At 35.7% G+C, this 13,491-nt stretch overlaps 1 protein-coding gene across 2 annotated transcripts in view; it reads right to left on the reverse strand.

Moving 5' to 3' along the window:
* Positions 1 to 1,936: 1,936 nt before the first annotated feature.
* The window catches only part of TNPO1 (transportin 1), a 67,037-nt gene continuing 55,482 nt past the window's right edge, over positions 1,937 to 13,491 (reverse strand). For both annotated transcript variants that reach the window (XM_026057354.1, XM_026057353.1), the window contains 2 exons: positions 8,934 to 9,076; positions 1,937 to 7,342 (listed from right to left, as the gene is read on the reverse strand). In XM_026057354.1, the coding sequence (XP_025913139.1) occupies positions 8,969 to 9,076 (108 nt within the window). In that variant the 3' untranslated portion in view covers positions 1,937 to 7,342; positions 8,934 to 8,968. The remainder of the gene's footprint in view (positions 7,343 to 8,933; positions 9,077 to 13,491) is intronic.

Consider the following 13,491-nt stretch of genomic DNA (forward strand, 5'->3'; position numbering starts at 1 on the left):
ATCTATGACCACCCATTTTGCTAAAGGGCAACAGAAAAAAAGAATGAGTAAGACAACTATCAGCAAAACACTTTGCCCCTTTTTATTTCCATATTTTAAATAAAAATTAAGATTTGACAAAAGTGATTTATACCTGAAGGTACGAAATAGAATGATACCTCAGTTTTCACTTCTGTGATTCAAATGAAAGTCTGGCCAAAAACATTTGATATTGCAAAGAAAAAAGGAAATGAAAAATCTGTATTATTTAAGAAAGAACTCCTTATATGATATCATTTATACATAYATGTCTTAGTAAATGTGCAGCGTAATTGCATCTTTGCATTTCTTAGAAGTAGACTGATGTGAGGAAAAACTTGATTTTAAGTCTGCTAGTACTCAATTATTATTTGGCTGTCTTTTGGGATGTTTCCATTGGTATATATTGCTCATTTTATATAAAACATGAGAAAATACCTCTGAAACAAATGCACTTTACATAAGTACATTTCATTATGAGTCATTCTGTGATAACAAAACCTATCAACATCAATTCTGAGATTTTAACATACTTAACTGTTTTTCATGCACACAATATTCCTGTTGAAATCCTTTAATTCTCAATTGAGTGCATATCTTTAAATTGGATGTGAAAGAGACTTTTCTAAAGGAACAGCATGACATATGTTGAAAGTAAGGACAATCCTTTCCACTGCTGCAATCTGACCTCAAACCTAGTAATAAAATTCACTCCACTTATTCAAGATGATAGTCCTCACTCTACTCATCTCTTGTTTGTGCATACATGCAGTAATTGACCCCAGACTCAACATTAGAGGCCACAGCTAAAGCTGAGGCTCTGCGTCTATAGGGTTAGATATTCTCTACAAGTCTCCTACGGACAGCAGGATGCTCCATCACCAATCTTGTTCCCACAACAGGGCGGTGTGGGCAGGGCTATCTGAACAAAAACAAAACCACCACCACGCACCCCCACCCAGGCACCCAGGCACTCGTGTCTTACAGCCAACAGGAACCCATCTCTATAATCAACCTGGTCCCTACAGATCCCCCCTGCTATTAACAGCTATTCCATGGCTTTCTCCTCTTTTTAGAGCCAGAAACCTAAGTTATTTAAGCAGACTTTCAGCTGAATATGCAGCTATTAATTTCTACTATAAATTTTATTTAGTTAGCAATCATACAAAAGCATGATGATGCATGTTGCTACATTTAATCGCTACACTAAACAAGCAATCTCTACTACACATACGCAATTGTCTAAATGTAATTGACCAACTGTTAAATATTGAAAGTGAACACAAAATGTTCAAATCAGCTATGTGTATTTTGTCCAGAGAGCTGCCACTGCTAGTTTTATGATTTCACATCACAGAACCCTATAGCAGCAAGTTAAGTAAGTGGAAAAATAAATCTTTAAATAGCTTGTATTAGCACAGTTCTATAAAAGCTATATAAATTAGATTAAGAACACCGCAAGATTTGGTTCCAAGCCTTGATTAGTTTTCCTTTATTTTTAATTTACTCCTATTTTTATTCAGAGTATTGGTAATACAAGTACTGAGAAGGATTTTTTTCCCCCACCATTTGGTCACACAGCAAGCATCAGCTGTTTCAAACAAAATTACAGTCAACACACTATTTTTTCTTGGTAATAAAGCAAAAAAGGTACCAGCATCACCCACAGACTTAGTTTCAATTCAGGTAAACCTCTTATGTCTACACAGATCTGTAAATGTTCCCAAGCAGCATGAGTTAACATTAACTTATCCAAAGATCATTTTCTTTCAGGTAAAATGAAAGTCCTTGCTTAAAAATTCTAAGCAGGCTCCAGAACTTACATATATGAACCAGAAGAGTGCACTACTGAGTCAGTCAAAACAGATAAACTAAACACGAAGCTCCCACCTTTCATTAAAAACTGGAGTGCAACATCTATATTTAAACAACTTTATTAACATAGTCAAGCAGTGATTAACATTCACATCTATTATGTCACATCATACAAATGTAAATACAAAATTACTACAGTACAATATATATTCTCTGCATGATCCAAAATATTTGGTGGCCCCAAAAACTCTTTAAAATTCAGCAGCTTATCAAAAATTAAAACCATATTCTATTTAAAATGAAGTTCTGTTAGCACATAGGCAGACTTCAAGAAATATCACTCAATTTAGWACAGTTTGAGAGGTTGCAGGAGGATATGTTTGAAGGAAACATTCCAACATTGTGGCAGATACAGAAACATCAGATTTAAAGCTTTCAAGCAAAACTCATACAACCTAAGTTGTCAGCAGAAAGATCCAGTCATTTCTCATTTTAAATTTTTTTACACCGCATCCAATTTAAAATTTTAGAAGTGTTCAGTAAGTCAGACAAATGTACAATGAATCTACCTATTTCTTCCCATGAAAAAAAGATAGTATTACATTGGAGAATTCAACAGCCAAAAAAACCTGGTTACACCAATCTTTTTTCCCCAATCACTGTCCCCACGTAAATCACCCAGGCCTTCTCAGTTTTGTTGCTCACCCAAAGCAAAGTAGCAGAATAGAACCAGCCTACAGGAAAATGATACTATACTATAAGCGCTGAATTGAGATGTGAATTTGGCTTATTGAAGAAGTATACTGTAACATCACACAGGGATTCATCTTTCATAGAGTCATATTAATTTCCCTCACATAAATACATTCAAGTGAGTAAGTATCCTTATTATTTTAGCAGAATATACTCTGTAAGGCAAGCAAAGAGAGTACCCACCTCAGAGTTTCCCATTTAAAATAACCTAAAACTGGCTTGCTCCAACAATTAAGTGCAAAGAGCAAGCATCAGTGGCAGAAAAAAAGGTTTCTATTGGAGAAGAATACCTAGGAGACTGATGGATGCAAGTCACCCTGGAGAATGCATAGGTGAGTGAAATAGCTACTGATCAAGCTTTATTTACTCAAAATGAGGTTACTGGAAATACGCAATATGTAACAAATACGTATGCAAACTCTATCAGTGTCTATCTGAGATAACTGCAAGATGTTTTGTAATTTACAGCAGTCATTTCACTGTAGAGCCTAACCTTTATCTAAGATAAAAAGTTACTCTTTAGACCCTGCATAGAAGTTTTATGCATCTATCACCCTCATGAAAGAAACAGTATTGAAGCAATTAGTGTTAAGTTGCAACTTCTTTCCTTGATAAAATCTGAAACAAAAGATTTTCAAAACAACATTGCATTTAAAGCATTTTTTTTTTAAAGTATTTCAGTTGTTTTTGACTATGGATGCATTCTCCTCAAGGGAAGAATGATTTTGCACCTGTATCTATTAATACATTCAATATGAATAAAATAGGTGAAGCAAAAGTCATTATTGTCCCACAGTAGAAGGTAATTTAGAGTAAGTTTAAGACAGAGGAGCTGCCTAATATGAAATACATAAACTGATATAATTAAGACACATTTTCATAAGCATGTATTCTGAACAAAAAGGGTACAAGAGTATTCACCTGAGATAAAGCTAGTATTTGAATATTTTTTTTTTATCTAAGTAGCAATGAGTTTCGTTTGAGGAAAGCCACTTGAAGTTCTAAAATATACATTTTACTATTATACAATATATGCAGTTTAAGTAGTTAAGATTGATGCTAACATAAAAGTCCTAACCAAAAAGAAAAAAAAAGAAAAATCACAGTGAGTATCAATATTGTTAGTTACAAAATTTATGCTACTTCATAACTTCTAAAAATCATAATGGTTATAAATTTTAAACCCATTCTTCTAAAAGTGATCTCGAGTACAACCTTTAAGTAGCAATAAACTAAAGCATAAGAATTAGCTTATTACAATTTTAATATATACACATTCACTGATTTAGAAAATAATCAAGCTTTGGAAAAAACTTACAAAATTTATTATTTTTACTTGCACTGGTTAAAATAATGAACTATTCTAACTTTTTTTTCCCTAAATGAAAAGAGCTGTTTCCTGAATGTGTAATGAAAGAAACTGTAGAACTGAACGTCACTTAAGACTAATTTAACTGCAATTTAGAACTGCCGAAAAGATGCATTTATTAGGATTTTAAATACACTTTCTGTTACCAACTTAGGTTGATCAGCAGCTTTTGTTCACTCTCAGAATCCTTCAAAAAGGGAAACTCAAAACAGGAAAAAAGGCATATATAAAAAACAGTAAACACTGACCTCCTGAGGTTCCTACAACAAAAATATTCAAGTAGAAAATCTACACCATTACTTAGCAGCGGCTATTTCTGTAGTTTAGCACACTAACAGCACTTTATTCAGTGTGTAAGCAAATGAAGTAAGCCGTGCTTTTAGCATGCCAAGAGGCAGAAACACTGGAATGTAACAAAGACAAACTCACAATTCTACCAGTATAAACATTCAGTCAACATTCAAGAACTGTCAAGACTACACCACAAGAACTAGGATGCTTTTTATATATCCCATGATGCAACAATTTGAATCATAACTGTTAATGCTGATTCAGAACTTTTCTTACCTCATGTTATATCCTAAATGGCTTCTGCAAATCTCTGCACTATTTTATGCATTAAGAATATGGTTTATTAGCTTTAAAATATACCATGAAAGAACTTATTGATATAAAAGATTATTCTGTCAGTACTGTTTATTTCTGCCTTAATCACTTTCCTTGCTGTTATACCAGATCAGTTCACAAACACCTATTAAAAATATGTATGTACAAAAGTGGCATCGTAAGCTAATCTAAGATGAGGTGGAGTGGTTTTTATTCTTTTTGGTTAAAGGGACTTTCTGAAACTTTAAAGAGTTTAACTAAACTCAGATTCTATCTGTAATGCTACAGTATTATTTAGGTAGGTTTTCTATTTTATGAAACTTTAATGTCACTTCCTTCTGAAACTCTTCCCTAATGCTTAAACAAACTCAAAATTAAAATAAGTTCAGGTCTAAGATAATATCCTACCTCGCTAAATTTTAAAGTTTTTTTTTTCTTTCAGAATTTGGGTTTAAAGTGGTTTTAGTGACTAAAACTATTATTTACTTCAGAATCATTAGTTAAGAAGGAATTTTATATTTGATACTGAAGCAATATAATTTGAGAGTAAGTTATCACATGCAATTTTGACCAAATTGAATTAATATTATGTACTAGCATTACTGAATGTACTTCATATAGTACACATCCAAACTATTTTCAGGCATAGTCATTCAAATTTGCAAAGCCAAAAAAAAGGTGGTGGTGGTGGGAGAAACATGTAAAACATGTGCATGCTATCATGCRTAAAAAAAACCCCAAACTCCTAACACAGCATTTATAAATTCACACTCACACAGCTCAAACTTCAGTGCAATGGCTAAATCATTCAACACTCAAAGAAGAGAACCATGCAAAGAAGAGTAAGTTCTTAAAACAAAACAAAAAAATAAAAACAAACAAAAAACTGTTATCCAGTATCCATTCTGCAATGCAAAGGTGAGAAACTAAAACTATAAAAAGGCGGTTATGGCTTAATTTTGTTTTGCAGATTAATTATGCAGCACTTGAAAAATGGAAAGGTGTGGCTTCACCTCTGACCAGCAGAGTTAAAAATCTCTCCATTTTCCTTTATCATCATGGGATACTCTCTAGGCAATCTAAATTAATAAAGACTTGCCACTTTTAGATGGACACAAGATCAAGTGTACCAGTTAGGATTTCACATTCACAGTACATAAGAAAATACACATGGAAGGAAAAGTAAAGGGTTAACTTAACAAGGATTTATTCACAGGAATACATGTAAGTAGAGAAAAAAAACACAACAGAAAGCTAAACAAATGAAATGAAGAGGATCCAAACCAACTTTCACTCCGTAGCTTTAAACTTGCACCCTTGTGCATTTAACTACATCACAAAGGGCCACCAACATGCGCCGATACAGTGTAGATACCCTGCATTACATCCATTAACTTAAACATCTCTTTAAGATCATGCTTTGAACAAAAAGAAAGCATAGAAGGTAATATGTTGAGTGGGAATAAACACAAATATAGCAATCATGTCATCAACTTCTACAATTGTCTTACGTGCCAACTAACATTTATGCAGCCTTTAACGGGTCTTACCATGTAACTCATTTTTAGAGGTTCTGATAAAATCACTAGTATATAACCATGCAGAAAGCACATCACACTGACAGCACAGAGGCAAATATTTTGCACAGCTATATCAGCTTTCCACATTGTGCAGGTTACACACAATACAATATCAATCTTATTCTTAACAGATCCTAAAAAGGTATTTCAAGGCCTAATTGTAAACTACAGTACTTTATATCTATATCCTTAATAAAAATAAAATCCACAGAATCTTAGAAAAGGAAATTTAAATGCAGGGCTATATTGAATTGGTAAACTGCAACACAAAACTGGCGCAACATAGGTAAATGTATACCAATTTCACTCTATGTGATGCAAGCATGCTACTTTCCCACTAATTTAAATTACTTCTGAACACTATGAGCCAGAATGCATGCCTGAACCTTAAACTGCACGTTAAGAATAATGCCTTACTCTAGAAATTAAATCTAATGAAGTACAATAATCAAATCATACCCACTACTTTAAATTTTTTAAATGTAAAAATTAAGATGTCAATCTTTCCTTTGAAGTGTCCCTCCCCTTACCCCCAAAATGAAAGGAGTGACTCATTTGGCAGCTTGCAGGTTTCTTCATTTTGTTAAAGGTAGCCTTTATTAATTTATGATGGGGTTTCTGTATCGTACACTGCAAGTGCCTGCTCCTAATACAGACACAAGCTGCATTTTAACTGTACTAACTTCATTTGTGTAGTTCTTCATTAACATGCAAATACCTAGGAATCCCATCAAGCAGGATGAAATAATGTAGAAAACCCTTACTTAAAAAAAAAAAAAGAAAAAAAGAAAGCCTTTTACTGTTTGTGACCCCCATTCTTAGGTTTCCTTTATTGTGCGCAAAATAGTTTTCCTCTTTACGTATCCCTATGGTTCAATTATATGGTTCTTATTTTGGTACAATTCCCCACAGTATTCCAGAATGTGCTGTTTTGTGAATAGATTTTTTTTTTTTTTTTTTTTTGCTTCTTCACATCCAGTGCAGAGTTGTAATAGGAGACAGATTTCCACCCACAAAGGCTCCAGATGTTAAAACATTTCCCAACATCGACTTAATACAGTGACGGCAACACCTCCCTCCCGCCCCTCCCAGTAGGGTTGGGATTGTACTGTATTCCCTACTGGTTTACCCTTCCCCCCAGTAAAGGGTAACATTTTCCCTGGGTGCAGAGGCTCCCTCATAGTCTCCCAGACTGAAGGACCTGTAAAATGAAGAGATAAAGGTATAGTTAAACCTTACTTTGAAACTTAACTGACAGAGCTGTGCATAAAAAACACCACCACCACAAAAGCGTTCTTTGCTTAAGTAATAGGGGCCAATCTTCAAGTTAAAAATAAATTTGTGCCCAGATTTGTCCTTTTAAATTTGTTTAAAAAAGATCACATTTATACAAAGTAAAATTATTATTCATGAAACAATGATGCATGCTTCAAAGCTACACTAACAGTTCCACTGTTGTGGCTAGGCTTAGATTTAAGACAAAAGCAGTTCTATGTATTTTAACAAGTTCTGTATATTCTAACCCTTTTTGTCCAAAATTGAGAGATGGTTAAGATATCAAGAACAGATTATTATATGTATGCTTTTCTGACCTAACAATTTTACTTTCAGACCGATTAAACAAGATAGTGATAGTAACCCCTCAATACAAACTGGACAGTGATGAGGTTCCTCCTCATTAGGAGGAAAAAGAAACACCCCAAAAAAMCCCTTATATCAGAACTAAATACCCTCATTCATAAATACGTAAATGTTTGAAGTAAGTTTATTTTTATATCCGATGTTCAGATCAAACATATAATTCAAACAGGGTATTTTATATCACTGACTGTAAATAATCTTAGGCTGACTTGTAAATAGTTGTCCATTCAACAATAAAACAGAATTGCACGATTCAATTCCATGATTTCAGTATAAAAATTCTAGAGCAAATATCAAATTAATAAMGACAAATGAATAAACTTAATCCACCCTTATTTTTAGTATTATTACTACTAAAGATTATTAGTGTAATAATCTTTCACAGCATTACACTACTTCATATGCGGAAACTTCTTTATACAGTGTGTAGGGACAGCATAAAAAGCAAGAAGGTATAATGTATTATTTCAGAATGCATATCTACCATTCTTTGCTGAGGCTGAAGCTGTCATTCTCCATGACACAACTGTAAAAGTTCCAAATTGGTGTATAAAGTGGGACATTGCAATAATAAACTCATCAACCTCCCCAAAACATCAGGCTCTAGAGTCAGTAAAATTAAGGGTTAGCAAAGTATCCTTTATTCAGTGCAAAGATCACCTAGTACGTGCCGAGGACTTCTCATAGCCAGTGTCTTAACAAACTTGCTTTCCCTATCCCAGAGAAGCATTCTGGCATAGACCACATCTATCATCTACCATTCATAAGACACAGCGTGAGCATGTCTTTCAAAGTCCCGTGTCTTCAATATGATGGTTTGAGGATCACATTCATCATTTTGCTTATTAAGCCCAAACAGGCACTTTGTTACAGCTATACTTCTAACTGTATCTTGATATATTACTGTGCATATAGTTCTCTCTCCCACGCTCCCAAAAAAACACCCACAGCCTGACAACTGCTATTGCTACAGCTACCACCAATCAGGTACGCTATCATCCTTTTTTCTTCTTATAGGAAGAAAAGATATCTGATCCAGTGTATCTGAAAAAAATTTAACCTAGTCAATAATTAATCATGTTTCATATAATGCAAATAGAGAGGAAGCCTGTTTTACAACTCTGTTTAGTAAAGGTGTTTTGAGTGCTTACCTCTAATTATGGGACTGCAGCTACAGTGCATGAGGTTAAACTCCATAGTAAGCTGCAAGGCGCTCTTTTAAGGGAAGAGGAAACTGGTCAGAGAAACGCCTCCAGTTTTCATCCCCAACTTGATTTTTAAATCCATGAAGAATCTACAAATGAGGGGGGAGGAAAGTTAAGACAATCACTAATTGCTGGATTGTACATCTGTCCATTTAAGTTCTCAAATTTAATATTTAAACAGTACTAAGAAACAAAATAAATTTAGTAAAGTCTTACTTAAAAGAAAAATTCACTTGTGTTAAGCATGACAGCATCTAGAATATAGCTACCCAAAAAAATTAACAGAAAAACAAATATTTTTATTGCATCCAGTCACTTACAGTCTAGAGTTAGGCTATTTAAGAATGCTAAACATTTTGTCAACTGACACAGTTTATATGTTAAGATTATTGTATCCACATGTCTTTCTAAAGGTCAGGAAGGAAAGTAAGGCAGAACCATAGCCAGTATTTGCTGGAATTTGGCAGGCATTCATACTGTCACAAATACAAAAGCATCCTATGGGTAGCTGTGTTTTTTTCCATGGAGCATGTACTCAAACTGTCACCAAAAAGGAAGTCAAAAGTCTTCTATACACTGAAAGAATGGGGATCCACAGCAGTCAAAAGCCAGTGTAACAAAAAAACAAAACAAAACAAAAAAACCCACACCCCACATCCTACAAGTTTCAGTCTGAACCCTCCAATGTAACAAATTACCTAAACCACCAAAGTTAAAGGATACTATCAAAAAGGTATTATTTTTTGCTCTGAAAAAGCTGTTTAGAAGGTAAATATAAGAAAGAACAAGAGCAGATTAAATGGCTCCTCTTCATAGAAAATAATGCACAGAGGCCTAAGTTGTGTTTTTTCTTTTTTAAGCTCAAGGATACTGAATTGAGGAACAGCCTGTCACGAAAACATCCTCAAAGAGGATGAGGTAATGTCAAAGTTAAAGCTTATGGTATCCAGTTCACCCTCAACACAATGTTCTTGAGCACAACTGCTTTTCAAGAAGAAATAATGCCACGACAGGGTCACCTGCTTGCCAGAGGCGGACCCACCTCTCTCCCCCAGCCGGAAGAGTCGCATTAGCCAGCTACTTAGCAATTAACAAAAGCCAAGAACACTCAGGTACCACAAAAAGCAACAGACTATTTTAATAATCTTTTGGTACAGTTTTAACAGATGAGCTTCAGCTACGGTCTTAAGATCCTTTGCTTTTATAAAGGGTGATAATAAAATTATAGTGTGTATCAGATCTTAACATCGGCAGCAGAAGGCTTTTCTCTCTCTCAGCTTTAGTACTCCCAAATAAAACATTGGGCCATTCGCTAGCAAGAGAAAGATTTCAAGGACTCCAAAAAAGTTTTTTTTTCCCCATTGTTCCTAAAATGCATACTACTGTTGGAAGGGCTTGAAAAAACTTGTAACTGGAATACAGTAATCATGTATTCAGACAGCATCAACACCCACTCAGGTGATTAAGTCACATGCCATCACCTGAAGAAAGGTCCAGCTCCTTTCTTGCATAGTAAAACAAAATCAAGCAAAAAGAAATATACCGTCAAAAGCAAATACATCCTTTCATGCCAGGAGACCAAAGCCCTCTGTGTTTAGCTTGAAAGCATTAGATCCCACATGGCTATCCTGAAAAGAATGTGAATGACTACTTGCTTCAGTAAGTTAAGCTCCTTTTCTTCCACATTGAAGAATCAGTGCAGAAACATGCACTGAAACTGTTTGGAGCAATCAACATAGAGAATGCCTTGGACTTTAAGACTKTAAGTATTTGTTGTTTTCTTCTACTGATACTCAGAGTTGTGCACTTCCCATGTTGGTGTTTCTTAGAAGCATCTCAGATAACTGTCTCCTAAGACAGTGAGATTTCTGTCTTTGCTCCTCAGCATGGCATTCAAAATTTCTAGTTTCTATTCTGATCTTCACACTCAGCGTCATTTGAATCATTTGAAAATGTAATACTGACCCATGATCCCAGTGATTAGAAACATGCTCTGTTTTAGCTAAGGGGACTATCATTAAATGCTGAGATACATACCTCAAAAACATTCCACTTTACACACAAGGGGAGCCACACTACTGAACAGTAGCAGCATCTCTCTATGAAAATTGGCCTTTTTTTTTTCCCCCTCCAAGACTAACACAAAGACACAATATATCAGTTTCTGGGTGGATTGCTTTTGTTTGTTTGTTTTCACACAAGGCAAATTGATCTTTTGCCTAAACTCTATTGACGGTTTGTCTAGAAACGTATTCTTGGTCTTGGTGTCATTTTTCTTTAAGCCTTGTTATATTCAATACTCATCTGAGAAGGATTCTGCAGAGGATTAAGCAATTCCAAAAGCTTATTTTTCAGCAGAAGCAAGATAAATAGATCAGGACAGCACTAAATACTTTCCAGTCGCAACTCTACAGGCATACCTCGGAGATACTGTGGGTTTGGTTCCAGACCACCGTAATAAAGCAAATATCACAATAAAGGGAGTCACACGCATTTTTTTGATTTCCCAGTGCAGATAAAGTTATGTTTACACTATACTGCAGTCTATTAAGTGTACAAGAGCATTATGTCTAAAAAAACAATGTACATACCCTAATTAAAAAATACTTTATTGCTTATTTATTTACTGTTTATCATCTGAGCCTTCAGCGAGTCGTAATCTTTTTGCTGATGGAGGGTCTTGCCTCGATGTCTGCTGACTGATCAGGTCAGGGTGGCGGCTGCTGCAGGCTGGGGTGGCTGTGGCAATTTCTTCAATGAAGTTTGCYGCATCGACTGACTCTTCCTTTCACAAAGGATTTCTCTGCAGCATGCRATGCCATTTGATAGCATTTTACCCACAACAGAACTTCTTTCAAAATTGGAGTCAATCCTCTCAAACCCTGCTGTTGCTTTATCAACTAAGTTTATGTCATATTCTAAATCCTTTGCTGTCATTTCAACAATGTTCACAGCATCTTCACCAGTGGTAGAGTCCATCTCAAGAAATCACTTTCTATATTCATCCATAAGAAGCAAATCCTCATCCATTAAAGTTTTATCATGAGATTGCAGCAATTCAGTCATATCTTCAGGTTCCACTTCTAATTCTAGTTCTCCTGCTATTTCTACCACACTTGCAGGTACCTTCTCCACTGAAGTCTTGAATCCCTCAAAGTTATCCATGAGGGTTGGAATCAACTTTTTCCAAACTCCTGTTAATGTTGATATTTTGACCTCCTCCCAAGAATCTAGATGTCATTAAGAACATTCGTGAATGGTGAATCCTTTCCAGCAGGTTTTCGATTTACTCTGCCCAGATCCATCAGAGGAATCACTATCTATGACAGCTATAGCCTTATGAAATGTATTTCTTAAATAATAAGACTTGAAAGTCGAAATTACTCCTTGATCCATGGGCTGCAGAABGGMTGTTGYRTTAGCAGGCATGAAAACAACATTAATCTTGTTGTACATCTCCATCAGAGCTCTTGGGTGACCAGGTGCATTGTCAATGAGCAGTAATACTTTGAAAGGAATTTTTCTGAGCAGTAGGTCTCAACAGTGGGCTTAAAATACTCAGTAAACCATGTTGTAAACAGATGTGCTGTCATCCAGGCTTGGTTGTTCCATTTATAGAGCACAGGCAGAGTAGATTGAGCATAATTCTTAAGGGCCCCAGGATTTTCGGAATGGTAAATGAGCACTGACTTCAACTTAAAGTCACCAAGAGAGTCAGCCTGTCCTTTGAAGTCAGGCATTGAATTCTCCTCTCTAGCTACAAAAGTCCTAGATGGCATCTTCTTCCAATATAAGGCTATTTCGTCTACATTGAAAATCTGTTGTTTAGTGTAGCTACCTTCATCAATTCTGTTAGCTAGATCTTCTGGATAACTTGCTGTAGCTTCTACATCAGCACTTGCTGCTTCACCTTGCACTTTGATGGTATGGAGATGGCTTCTTGCCTTAAACCTCATGAACCAACCTCTGCTAGCTTCCAACTTTTCTTCTGCAGCTTCCTCACCTCTCTCAGCCTTCACAGAATTGAAGAGAGTTCGGGCCTTGCTCTGGATTAGGCTTTGACTTAAGGGAATGTTGTGGCTGGTTTGATCTTCTATCCAGACCACTAAAACTTTCTCCATATCAGCCAGAAGGCTGTTTCGCTTTCTTATCATTCGTGTATTCACTGGAGTAGCACTTTGAATTTCCTTCAAGACTTTTTCCTTTGCATTCACAACTTGGCTAACTGTTTGGCGCAAGAGGCCTCGCCTTCAGCCTGTCTCGGCTCTCGACATGCCTTCCTCACTAGGCTTCATCATTTCTTGCTTGCAATTTCAAGTGAGAGACGTGCRACTCTTCCTTTCACTTGARCACTTAGAGACCATTGTAGGGTTATTAACTGCCCTAATTTCAATATTGCTGTGTCTCAGGGAATAGGGAGGCCCAAGGAGAGGGAGAGAGACGGGGGAATGGCCGGTCGGTGGAGCAGTCAGAACACAACATTTATCGATTAATTTTACTATCT

This window comes from Apteryx rowi, unplaced genomic scaffold, assembly GCF_003343035.1.
Source record: "Apteryx rowi isolate R43461 unplaced genomic scaffold, aptRow1 scaffold_139, whole genome shotgun sequence".
NCBI classification, from domain to species: Eukaryota; Metazoa; Chordata; class Aves; order Apterygiformes; family Apterygidae; genus Apteryx; species Apteryx rowi.